The sequence below is a fragment of the Scardinius erythrophthalmus genome, assembly GCF_964197995.2.
Source record: "Scardinius erythrophthalmus genome assembly, chromosome: 19".
In the NCBI taxonomy this organism is placed as follows: Eukaryota; Metazoa; Chordata; class Actinopteri; order Cypriniformes; family Leuciscidae; genus Scardinius; species Scardinius erythrophthalmus.
Window position 1 is genome coordinate 27,304,914 of NC_138239.1, and position 13,546 is coordinate 27,318,459.

General features: G+C 35.5%; 1 protein-coding gene across 3 annotated transcripts in view; it reads right to left on the bottom strand.

The window, feature by feature from the left end:
• Positions 1-13,546, bottom strand: part of edrf1 (erythroid differentiation regulatory factor 1) — a 28,021-nt gene that overhangs the window by 4,842 nt on the left and 9,633 nt on the right. For all 3 annotated transcript variants that reach the window (XM_081393794.1, XM_081393796.1, XM_081393795.1), the window contains 18 exons: positions 13,204-13,412; positions 9,538-9,604; positions 8,583-8,708; positions 8,243-8,367; positions 8,005-8,155; positions 7,826-7,918; positions 7,394-7,515; positions 6,196-6,307; positions 5,950-6,097; positions 5,636-5,747; positions 5,426-5,537; positions 5,077-5,352; positions 4,837-4,908; positions 3,987-4,134; positions 3,703-3,894; positions 3,223-3,423; positions 2,769-2,990; positions 2,454-2,680 (listed from right to left, as the gene is read on the bottom strand). In XM_081393794.1, the coding sequence (XP_081249920.1) occupies positions 2,454-2,680; positions 2,769-2,990; positions 3,223-3,423; positions 3,703-3,894; positions 3,987-4,134; positions 4,837-4,908; positions 5,077-5,352; positions 5,426-5,537; positions 5,636-5,747; positions 5,950-6,097; positions 6,196-6,307; positions 7,394-7,515; positions 7,826-7,918; positions 8,005-8,155; positions 8,243-8,367; positions 8,583-8,708; positions 9,538-9,604; positions 13,204-13,412 (2,715 nt within the window). The remainder of the gene's footprint in view (positions 1-2,453; positions 2,681-2,768; positions 2,991-3,222; positions 3,424-3,702; positions 3,895-3,986; positions 4,135-4,836; positions 4,909-5,076; positions 5,353-5,425; positions 5,538-5,635; positions 5,748-5,949; positions 6,098-6,195; positions 6,308-7,393; positions 7,516-7,825; positions 7,919-8,004; positions 8,156-8,242; positions 8,368-8,582; positions 8,709-9,537; positions 9,605-13,203; positions 13,413-13,546) is intronic.

Here is a 13,546-nt window from a genome sequence, read left to right on the forward strand (position 1 = left end):
TATACTGTCTATGGGAGCTCTCGGCATCTCGAAAACACCGCGCTGATATTGATTCTCGTTTTAGTTCTTTTTTTATCCAAAGTCTGCTTGCCATGGTCCATAATGTTTGAACAAAACAACAACAGCGTGCAAATAGACATTGCGAACTCCACAGATGTCTGCGTCTGTCGCTTTGGTTAATCAGAGGGCTCTGCTCATAGCTCTGGTTACCATGGCACCATAGGCGGAAACCAGGGACAACGCGGATATGACGCCATTGACTGCGACATAACGGAAATAAAGACACGGTCCGTGTCTTCGAATTAAAATTTAATTTCTCTGGATTTAGAAGTTAATTGGAACTGTCGGGATAATGTAAATACACAACTTTAAAAAATATATAACATAGATTTAGTGTTTTTTTATATTTTTAAAGCAAAAAAAATACATATTGTGCCTTTAAAGGAGAACTCCGGTCAATTTTAACATTGAGCTCATTTTTTAGTACATTTGGAGTGCTGTCAGTACAGAGAACAACGACAAAAATCGGTGTTGCCTACACCGTGTTATTCTCTTTTTAAAACTTGCACCCTGTTTACTTCAATGGGTCAAGTATTAAACCTGCTTTTAGCCTCTTAAAGGTCCCGTTGCATGCGATTCCATGTTTCAAACTTTAGTTAGTGTGTAATGTTGCTGTTAGAGCATAAATAATATCTGTAAAATTATAAAGCTCAAAGTTCAATGCCAAGCGAGATATTTTATTTAACAGAAGTTGACTACAAAAAACGGCTCGATTGGACTACACCCCTCTACATCCTCCTTTAGTGACATCACCAGAACCGTTTCTTGACTAACCTCCGCCCACAGGAATGCTCCCTCAACTCTACTGGCTACTTGCGCACTTCTTATAACTTAGCCTACTGTGTTTACTCAGCTCTTACGGTGATTTTCTGAAGTAAAACTGACGCTTTATCTTTTGTGTGATGTACAATAAACTTTATTAAACTCATCAGTATATGTTTGATCATCATTCAGACAGCAGACTTGTAGGCTATTAATAAATAATGGATACATAGCCTACAAGCAGATGACAAATACGTTATAATAACCGTAATTAAACTACTAAACCATACCTGTTTCATCTCTATACAGCACTCTGACTCTGTAGGCATTATTGTCCGACTCGAAATGAACGCCGTTACTGAGAGTTTCTGATATCATCATCATTCCGTGAGATGAAATTGTCCTGAGAGACTGTGCGTGAGCTCATGAAGCTCCGCCCCCTGTGTCGTCCAGCAGCAGCTCATTTGCATTTAAAGGGCACACACTAAAGCAGCTCGTTTTATTGAGCCCCAAAAAATGTCAATTTAAATATGCTGTAAAAAATGATCTGTTGGGTATTTTGAGCTCAAACTTCACATACACACTCTGGGGACATCAGAGACTTATTTTACATCTTGTGAAAAGGGGCATAATACGGGACCTTTAACATCCTTGATGTGTCATTACAAGTGCCCAGCCAATGTGAGTGATTCCTTCAGAGTGAACACGAGTGTATCTGACTGCAGTAGATGTGAAAGATAGGTATAAAAATGATGTAATTTAAGCCAGCGCAAATACCTGTGTTTACATCCTGTTTTCGGTTGAAGTCCAAAGTAGTCGATTGCCGAGTTCACGCGCGTGATCATAGGTAACTAAACTGCAAATTTTAAAAATAGAATAACTCGGTGTAGGCAACACCGATTTTTGTCGTTGTTCTCTGTATTGACAGCACTCCAAATGTACAAAAAAATTAGCTCAATGTTAAAATTGACCGGAGTTCTCCTTTAATATAATAATCTTAACATATTACATTTATTCAAGGGATATATACAAACAAGAAGTTTTTATTATTATTAATAATAAAAAATAAATATGAACGATCTTAATATAATATAAGACACTTGTATCCACTTTTTATCCATCTACAACATAAATTATTTTTAATAATATGTAGCTGGATAAAAAGTAGATGAAAGTTGTATGTAAATAAGCAAAAAGTATTATGATTATTATATTAAGATTGTTAATTTTTAATAGTATTTATATTATTTTATATTATATTATTTATATTTTAATAAATATCTTAATATATTAATCTTATTATAAGACACTTGTATCCACTTGTTATTCATGTACAAAATCAATTATTATTATTATTATTATTATTATTAATAATAATATAAATTATAATAATAATAATGTTTTATATATATATATATATATATATATATATATACACACACACACATATACATACATACATATATACATATATATATATATATATATATATATATATATATATATTATTATTATTATTATTTGTTTTTTGTTTTTTTACAATAGGCAAATCATATCATGCATTGCAGAAGCCATCTCATGCTGTCTTTAAGCCAACATCTGAATTGTTCAAGGCTGTATGCGCGTCTAACCTTGTTGTAGTAGAGAGCCTCTTCAGGTGAGAACTCCCCGCGTCTTTGCTCTGATGTCACGACGCAGTGAGCCTGAGCGCAGATACGCATGAGTCGGCCGATGTTACACAGCAGCAGGGCTGTGTTTATGGAGTCTGAAATCATATTAAAATCCTGCATGCCCTTCTCAAAACATGAAAAACTCTTCTTCCACAGCTCCTGTTCGGCCACGCTCACACTCCTGCGCACTGGAGGAAGAAAAAGCTCTACTTCACACACAACTCTCGGTCAAAAGTGTGTTATTTTAAATCTAATAGCAAACAAAGAGGCATTCACCTCCTTCTTTCTCTGCCTGCATTGCCGCGGCCTGGTTCATGTAGAAGACGCCTATCTCGTTGCGGATGTTCCCAAGCCGTTTCAGAACCTGACCCAGCTGCTCCTGTCCCAGGTCCTTCAGAACTCCTGAGGTCAAAAGGTCATGGGCGGCCTCATAACACTTGCTGCTGACGATCAGCTGGTACTCTGGGTCTGGGGCCAGATCAGTGGCCATGCTAAAGGCTGAGAGCGGAAAGAGAAATTTCAGGTCAGTTAATGTCAATATTCAAATAGTACAGACATTAACACCGTCTCTTCCAGGAGTTTCAGTATCCCATCCACCCCCTGGGCACAGTGAAATCTCATCGTTCCAAAATCCTGCTTCACATTAATAACCATTCCATTAATAACAGCAGCTGTAATTATAATTAACAGCATATTATGATCTTTTCAGTGTGTGATCTAGTGTTCAGACCTTGACAGGAGCTCTCGCGGTGCAGACAGTGGAGGATCTCCTGGTCTTCTTTAGTCTGATAGCTGTACTCCTCCAGATACGCGGCTCTGTTTGAGGCATTCTGGGCCAACATGAGCTGAACATCTCCACATAGAGACAGACACTGACAGTGGAACAGAAGCACCTGGGGGTGGAGACAACCACTGATGGAGCAGTACGCATCTACAGAGAGAGAAAGTGTATATAGATCAGGTTTGAATGGCTCTAGATAAGCTGCTTAATTACACTCTTTAAAATATTTTTTTTTAATTTAAAGGTTTAAAGAGAACATATGCACATGCATAGCCTATACACTACCATTCAAAAGTTTGGGGTCTCTAAGGTCGCAGCAAAAACAGTAATATTGTTAAATATTATTACAATTTAAAATAAAAGTTTTCTACTTGAATATATTTCCTGTGATGCAGGTTTCTGACAGTACTGAGAGCCGCATGTTCTTACCGTGGCACTGCAGAGCCAGTTTGATGTAGCGCAGTGCCCGGCCGTGCTTCAGCAGGTTGCTTGCAGCATCCGACAGGACGTAGTACGCTCTAGACGCTTTCAGGAACAGCTGCTGTTTTATTCGATGCTGCCATGTGCCCGGTAACATCCCGGAGCGTGTCGGCATCTTCAGTTCCTTGTTACACGGGCCGACTGTGTAACCAAGATGACGAGTAATTCCGTAAGCGGTCAAATAGTGCAAAATAATTGAGTTTCTGAGTTGATGAAGGGATGGGATTACTGACCTCTGTCCAGCAGTAGAGCAATCTCTTTCTCCACGTCTCCAGCTCCATTCTGACTTCTCTCCTCATATTTTAGAGGGATGGGTGTGCTGGGGTCGGCCGCAGGAAGGTCACTCTCTTTCTTTATGCTGTTGTCCACTGCTTTTAAACCCTACACACAGAAATGTAAAGTTTTACTTTGACAGACAGCAAGACAGACAGAGACAGAAAGACAGAACAATAAATAGAATGATAGACAGACAGACAAATACATGGATCAAATGATGAACAGAATGATAGAAAGAATGGTAGACAGACAGACAGACACATACATACATACATACAAACAAACAATGGTAGACAGCAAAGCAGATAGATAGATAGATAGATAGATAGACAGATTGATAGATGACAAATAGATAGATCAAATGAAGGACAGAATGATAGATTGAATGGTAGACAGCACAGACAGACAGACAGACAGACAGACAGACAGACAGACAGACAGACAGACAGACAGACAGACAGACAGACAGACAGACAGACAGACAGATAGATAGATAGATAGATAGATAGATAGATAGATAGATAGATAGATAGATAGATAGATAGGTAGATAGGTAGATAGGTAGATAGACAGGTAGACAGACAGGTAGACAGACAGGTAGACAGACAGATAGATAGATAGATAGATAGATAGATAGATAGATAGATAGATAGATAGATAGATAGATAGATAGATAGATAGATAGACAGACAGACATCCAGTACTTCACAATGGTAGTGAACAAAGTTCCATTCACTGTCCATGGAACTGAAAAAAGAAAATGAACATGAAAGAAAATGAAAACAAATATTAATCTAGTGTTCTCACTTTCAGAATGTAGCTGAGAACCAGTCGGCACTTCTCCTCCTTGTCTTGTGACACAGGAAATGCACAGTTGGGCTGGAAGGGAAGAGGAGCGTGGAGTCAGAACATTGTTAACATAAAGCTGATGTAAATTCATTAAGCAAACTTGTGCAAGGTGTAAAATGACCCTAAATGAACTGTTTTAACTTCTAATCTTCAGACAGCTTATATTCCATAATATCTAACCACAAAAAGATCTCCTACTCTGATCTGATGTGTGCTCTTGTATTTCTCTGGCACGGACAGCTCCCAGACAGACTTGATGACGGCCACAGCTTTAGAGTCGTCCTGTGGCTCAGAGGAGGTCCTGTAGGAGCAGCTCTCGTCTTCATCATCATCATCATCATCATCCTCCTCCTCTTCATCACTGTAGCTGTCTTCAGATCCCCCGCCCCTCAGTGACTCCCCGTTCCCCTCGTCTTCACTCACATCGTCCAGCTGAAACAGCTCCGCCAGCATGTAGTGAGCAGACGCGATGATCTACACCAGCAAACAGAAGGAAACGGTCAGAAATCATGCACAACGACACAGGAAATATAATGAAGCTTCATACCTGTGGATGTCTCTCTTCATCCAGCAGTTTAGCACAGTTGAGCAACAGAGTCCGGATGGTCCCATAGTTCTTCCTGTTTTGGCTCTGCTTTAGCATCATGTTGCTGGCCACTCTGTTGTGAAAAACACCAGATTCATCTCTGATACTGACTGGGAAAATTAAGCAATGGAAACGGAATATGAGAAAAGTAGATATGAAGGTAAATCATACTTGTATAGAAGCACCGCTACAGGAAGCGTGAAGGGATTCTGACATTTCTCTTCTGCCGCCTCCTCACACAGAGTAGTGAGGTCATACAGCTTCACGATGTCACTTCCGCTAGCTGGATGGAGAAACAGACAGGCCTTTGTTTATATTGTTTATTTATTGTTAACCATCTATATATACACATACATATATATTATATATATATATATATATATATATATATATATATATATATATATATATATATATATGTATATGTATGTATATATGTGTGTGTGTGTGTGTGTGTGTAAAATCAAGAACATAGGCCATCCCACCCTTAAAGAGCCAGTACGTGTGTCCTTCTTTGGTACAGTTGGATTTCAGGAATGACAGGATATTCTGTGCAATGTCTTTCACAACCCGCGTTGAGAACGTTGAATTTTCCAAATCTGGGATGTCCTCTGTCTTTATCATTTCGTATTTCTATAAAGTAGAGTTGAACCATTAGGAAAATGAACATTATCGTACATCAATATGTGCAAAACTAACAGATGGACTTAATAATCGCCAAATCATCTTACCTGCACAATGCCATTGACGTGAAAGCACATGACCAGCTCCGGTACATTACACATCAAATTATCCAGCCAGTAATCAATTCCTGTGAGAACGTTGATTGGTTTGTTGTTGTCCCTGTTAAGACAAAGCGAAATCAGGATATTTAAACATAGGGATAGTATATATGTAACCCTGGACCACAAAACCAGTTACATGGGTCAATTTTCTGAAACTGAGCTTTATACATCATCTGAAAGCTGAATAAATAAGCTTTCCATTGATGTATGGTTTGTTAGGATATAACTATATTTGGCCGATATTTGAAAATCTGGAATCTGAGGGCGCAAAAAAAATCGAAACATTGAGAAAATCGCCTTTAAAGTTGTTTAATTTATGTTCTTGATTGTGCTGCATTCACTCACAAAAATAAATATTTTATATATTTACAGATGGAAATGTGCAAAATATCTTCATGGAACATGATCTTTACTTAATATCCTAATGATTTTTGGCATAAAAGAAAAATCGATAATTTGGACCCATATAATGTATTGTTGGCTATTAGCACAAATATACCCGTGCGACTTGTGACTGGTTTTGTGATCCAGGGTCACATGTAGTATACACTACCGTTCAAAAGTCTGGGGTCGGTAAGATTTTTTAAAAATGTTTTTGAAAGAAGTCTCTTATTATCACCAAGACTGCATTATATGTTAAAAAATATAATAATAAATACAGATACATTTTTTATTTATCTCTGTGATGTCAAAGCTGAATTTTCAGCATCATTACTCCAGTCTTCAGTGTCACATGATCCTTTAGAAATCATCTAATATGCTGATTTGCTGCTCAATAAACATTTATTATTATCATCAATGCTGAAAACAGTTGTGCTGCTTAATATATTTGTGTAAACTATGGTACCTTTTTTCCAGGATTCATTGATGAATAGAAAGTTTTCATATTTTTTTTGTCATTTTTAATCAATTTATTGCATTCTTGTTGAATGAAAGTATTAAAGAAACTGAAGAAAATCTTACTGACTAACTTGTGAATGGTAGTGTATATGGAGGGTTTAGCATTGAAATGTAATTAATTTGTAAATAATTCATAACCAGATAAATATATAAATATATATTAAATATAAAAATATACTAAAAAATATACTAAATATATAAAAATATATGAGATGACACAAAAAAACATATCTAGGACACTAACCTGAGCCGTAAACTGACTGCTGGGTAGCGACCACCTCCAAATATGGGCATATTTGATCCCACAAGCATGTGGATGTCCTCAAATGTCCATAAAATATTCCGGACAAAGTCATTCCTCAAACCCTGAGAGAGAAAAATGCCAGTTCAAAATACAAATATATATATATTGTGCTGTACAATGTAATAGTGATTTACTTTTATCAATTGAGTAAAAAAAAACATAATATATAAAGTAAATCATTTTTAAAAAGTATATGTATTTAGTAAAAGTGAAATTAAATGTTTACAAAAAAGTATATATCATTAATGAACCTAGTGTGAAGTGTGATATAAATAGGAGGAGTAGATTTTTTTCAACAGTGTCATAAAAACACAATTTGTGGGTCCACGATTTGACTTTGGATGTTAGGGAATGTTGGGTAAATACCATTACCTGACTGTTTTCTCCTTCATTGAATAGCGTGGGTAGATTCTGTTCTTTAGGAACTGAAGACACATGACCTAAAGTATATGTATCCACCTGCTCCTGAAAGACATGAGTGGACAGGACGATTCAGCCTCAAACACACTGATAACACATGACATGAGACGTAGAGGAAAGGCTGCCCGAACCTCCTTGGGTATCGCAGACTCCTCTGAATCAGGAGTGGAACTGTTGAAGGTGGCGGGCCAAGACGGTCCATCAGCCGCCGTCCCACAGCCCTCCTCTGCCGCCTGATCTGTATCTGATGGCACAGGCACCGCAGTCCCATCACTGTTAATACTGAAACACAGGAGAGTACCGTGGGTGTAAGTCATGGAAATCAGTGCTTTCGTGAGATGATAACCAGAGTGTAAAGTCAGTTCTCACCTGTAATAGAGAAACTTTGAGAGGATGGCTTTCTCATTCCAGTGCTCTTTACTTTTTTTCTTTCTCTGCCACTTTTGGTCAATGAGACGCTGGTAAAACTCCTTCAGCCACGTCCAGTCACCAGTCTACAGGGCGGTTGCAATGTTAGTTTTATTTTATAGAAGTCTTCTTAGGAAGGCATAAACACTCTTGTCATGAACAGGATAACTAAATGTTTTACTACTATATAATTCAGTATTTAGCTTTAGGGTTTGGGGAATTGCCACCAGGTGATGCATTTAGAGGCTCCTGAACAAAAAATAGTATGGCAGAGAGAAATAATGTGACTGTTTCCGGTTACCTGTGATGACCTCATAAAGAGTTCCTGAATGTCCAGTTCATCTAGCAGGAGAGTGCTGCCCACTCTGTGCACAGCCATGCTGACATGAGACTTACTGTAGGGGATCTTCAGCAACTTCTTGATGTTCTGTAAAAAAAGTTAATTTTGTTAAATGAATACATTTATCAATAAATCAATACATTTATTTGATCAAAAATATAGTAAAATCAAAAAAGTGAAATATTTCTACAATTTAAAATTACTGTTTTCTATTTTTTTAAATATATATATATATATATATATAAATATATTTTAAAATGTGATTTATTCCTGTGATGCAAAGCTGAATTTTCAGCATCATTACTCCAGTCTTCAGTGTCACATGATCCTTCAGAAATCATTCTAATATGATGATTTGCTGCTCGATAAACTGATTATGTAAAAAAAAATATTATTATTATCAATGTTGACAACAGCTTAATGTTTTTGTGGAAACCGTGATTTAAAAATTCAGGATTCTTTGATGAACAGAAAATCTTTTGTAACATTATAAATGTCTTTACTGTCACTATTGATCAATTTAATGCATCCTTGCTGAAGAAAGTATTCATTATTTTTTTTCATTAAAAAAAATAGTACAACTTGGCCACAAATTATTAAATCAAGGGAACAAATGATTACACTGTGAGTGAAAAAACGAGAAAGAATTCTTAATTCATGACCACTATATGTGTATGTATATATATATATATATATATATATATATATATATATATATATATATATATATATATATATATATATATTTGTCTGCATGTCAAGTGTACAGTTACATTCTTAACAAAAATATGTAAATGCCATGTTTGACCAATCAGAATCAAGTGTTCTAGAAAGCCATTTAATAAGTGAGTTTAATAATTTATTGTTTCATATATATATAAAAAAACAGTTTGTATTCACAATAAAACAGACTCACCTCTGAATCAGATACAACATCAACATCATCACCTATACAGTCGATGAAGTCATACGCCATCCCAAAACTACGAAAAACAAAGAAAACACAAAAAGGCATGGAAAGATCAGCTTCACTAACATTTCAATATGCAAACTCGCATAAAATATAAGGTCCTATTTTATATTAAGGCCTGGTTTCACAGACAGGGCTTAGATTGAGCCTGGATTAAGCCCACCGGCAACTATAGTTGCCGCAGTACATAGTTGTCATTTTCCTTTTGTAAATATTTTTCTAGATGTTGTCCATGTTTTATTTCTCAATGAAATGCAAGCAAACAACCAAATAAAGGATTTCAAGAAAAAAAAAAAGGTATTCACTTCCTCCCTGCCACATGAGGCTGTCAACTTCCTACCCCTACTTCCAGGAAGCAGGGCGAAGGCAAACCCTCCCAAAGAAAGGTCATTTTCATGTTACTAATAAGTATTTTTTGTTGACATATATATATCTACTTAATCATGAAGGTCTCTAGAATCAGCCAAACAAAACAAATCTTACAAGAGATCTATAGTTTTTTGTATACTTAGTCAAAAGTCCAAGTGGCAACTATAGTTGCCGGTGGGCAAAGCCTTGTAAGTACATATATCATGGGAAAATGGGGTATACTGTGTTAATAGGTTAATAAATCAAGTTTATTGGTCTTGTTTAGTGCATAAACATAACTTAACCCTTTAAATGACATCTCTATATATTTTTTTTTTTCTTCATTCTATTTATTTATTTTCATTTAACTTTTTGATACACAATGCCCTGTTATGGCTGCACTTTGTTCTGCACTATGTTCCACAACTTTAACCCTTGTTCGCTGTTCGTTTGCGGTTTACAGTCAGGCTGTTTGGGGTCTGAGAGACCCCAGGCAACAAAATGTTATTTTGTAACAATATATATATTTTAAACAAATGTAATTTTACATTTTTACTCCACAAAATGTTCAAAAAAAGAAAAGAAAAATTCTCCAAAAAGAAAAATTTTTTTTTTTAAATATTTGCCTTATAAAATACCCACATTTCTAACTTTCATTCATGGGGATAACATGGATAATTTGACATGGTTTAGTGTAAGATTTTTGGCCAAATCTTGGAAAATGCAGTTTTAAAAGTAAAAGTAAAAAAAAAAAAAAAAACACTTTAGCCAGTAGATGGCTTTAGAGCTCTAAAAGTACTAAAAGTTTCAAACTAAAAGACATTTTTTCACATGTTTTTCCAGTTAGATTCATATCTACATATAATGAAATCACAATTATAACAATAAAAGTTACTTTTTGTCAAAGTTTGGCAGTTTTTGTACTGAAAGAAAAAAAAAATCAGTTTTTAAATAATGTTCCATTATGATTAGAATCAAACCTGATCAGGATGTTACAAAGAGAAAAGTTGGAGTTTTTAGAGTTTATCATTTATTTCAAACATCTGTTTTTCATATAATTCTACAAATTTAAAGTGTGCCACTTCATTTCTGTCTGTGTGTTCTGTGTTGTTTCTGATTTTGAGGATGATTTTTGTCCATTGATCAAATTCATTTGATTCTAATCATAATATAACATTACTGAAAAACAGATTTTTTTTTTCAGTACAAAAAGTAACTTTTATTATTATAATTGTGATTTCATTATATGTAGATATGAGTACAACTGGAAAAACTTGTGAAAAGATGTCTTTCAGTTAGTCAAAAAGCAAATAGCAAATAGTGGTGCTCTGCAGCCATCTACTGGTTAAAGTGATAAATTGTTACTTTTAGAACTGCATTTTCCAAAAGATGGGCAAACATCTTTTAAAAACACTTAACCATGTCAAATTATCCATGTTATCCCCATGAATGAAAGTTAGAAATGTGGGTCAAAAAGACCCTGAACAGCGCACAATGGTTAAGGCAAATGGATTTGTTGTTTATTGTGTTTTCATATACAAGAGATTATACGCTAGATGCAGGTTTTTTTTGGGTCTGCATCAAATGTTCTTCGACTTTTATACATAATAAATTTGTTTATGAATAAAGATTGATCTGTTGAAAGCAGTTATTTTGAGATAAATGCCAAATGTTCTCCTCCTATTCATATTTTACATTGAAGGGGTGCATACAACATATTTGCCCACCGGCAACTATAGTTGCCGCACATTCAAATATGATTTTCAAGAAAGAAAAAAAAAACCTGGGGAAAATAAATGCAGAACATGTTCACATAGGACACTATTAACAGGATTATATGCATGAAACCATTCAGAAAAATTTGGGCACAAATGGGTTAATTAGGACATTTAAGTTGCTTTTATAAACGGGCCTTAGAAATAAACATGGTGTAAATCTTGAGACAAAACAATGGCACTGACATATTTTAAGATATCTCAGTACAAGTTGCTTTCAGTTAAAACAGCTTAAACATGCATTTTAGTCTGGGACTATCTTAAGCCTTGTCTGTGAAACCAGAGGTAAGTGTCTTATTTGTCAAAATAATAATTTGATACAATGCACTTATCATACTGTATGTTTTTTACATTGTACAATACTTGCATCTGTAATTAATTTCCATAATGAAATCTATAATTACACCACTGACCCTTCCCTTACCCTTTAATCAACCCTTAAACCTTATGGAGCTAGAATTGTCTCTTTATTACATGCGAGAAAATAAATGATCTGAGAGGAAAAAAAAAAGTTTGAGAGAAAAAGTTATCACACTGATAGCAAAAAAGCATTTCATGAGAGAAAAAAAGAATATTTGAGAGAAAAAGTTTTCATACCAATAGCAAAAAATAATAATATTTGAGACAATATTTGAGAAAAGTTTTGAGAGAAAGTATTTTCTCATAGAACATAAAAAAATATACATTTTAAATTTTTAAAATTATTTCTGAGAAAAAAAATCTCTCTCAAAATACTTTGAAAAAAACTCTCAAATATATATTTTTTGCTATCAGTGTGAAAACATTATCTCTAAAAAAAAATGTTTCTCTCAAAATGCTTTTCTTTGCTCTCGAAGCAATTTCTTGCTCTCGTGTCAGGATTCTGCTTTCACTGTAAAAATTGTGTCATGGGCGGGGCCACGTTCCTATTGGCCAGTCGGGTGAGCATCGTCTTGTCTTGGGAGTCGAACTGAATCATTATATGTTCGGTTCACCGGCATAGATGCCGCCTCTGCCTAGCAACAAGAAATTGCATCTAGAGCAAAGAAAAGCGTTTTGAGAGAAACACTTTTTTTTTTAGAGATAATGTTTTCACACTGATAGCAAAAAATATATATTTGAGAGTTTTTTTCAAAGTATTTTGAGAGATTTTTTTTCTCAGAAATAATTTTAAAAATTTAAAATGTATATTTTTTTATGTTCTATGAGAAAATACTTTTTCTCAAAACTTTTTTTTTGCTATCAGTGTGATAACTTTTTCTCTCAAACTTTTTTTTTCTCTCTGAGATCATTTATTTTCTCGCATGTAATAAAGAAACAATTCTAGCTCCATAAAACCTAACCATACCACCAAACCTTACCCGTATCTCACCTCAATAGCAGCACAAGTGTCTTGCAATACAACATGGACAGAATAAGTACATTGCTGCACACCAAAAAGGTGTGTAGGTGCATAGTAGTTAAAGACACCTAATATGAAGTGTGACCAGATAACATGTAGCAGTCATACCTGGAGAAGGGTTTGCTTTTCCTGCTGGACCCGAGTACGGTGGTCCCCGCAGGGCCCAGATGAGCGTTCTCTCGCAGCCAGTTTGCTGGTGGCAGCTTGAGGTCGGTCTTCTCCTGCAGTAATGCATAGGATGTGGGGGGTGGAGCAGCCGAGTACTTCACTACCGCACGACTCTTCACTTCATTGTTGCCCAGACAAACAACCGCCTCCTAGAGAACAAATGACAAAGATTTCAAACACAACTATAAGGTTGCAAGTCACCATTCACCTCAATAGGACTGGACTGATTATGTTACAAACCAGCCACATTTCCATGATAAAAAATATGCAACCTAAACACACA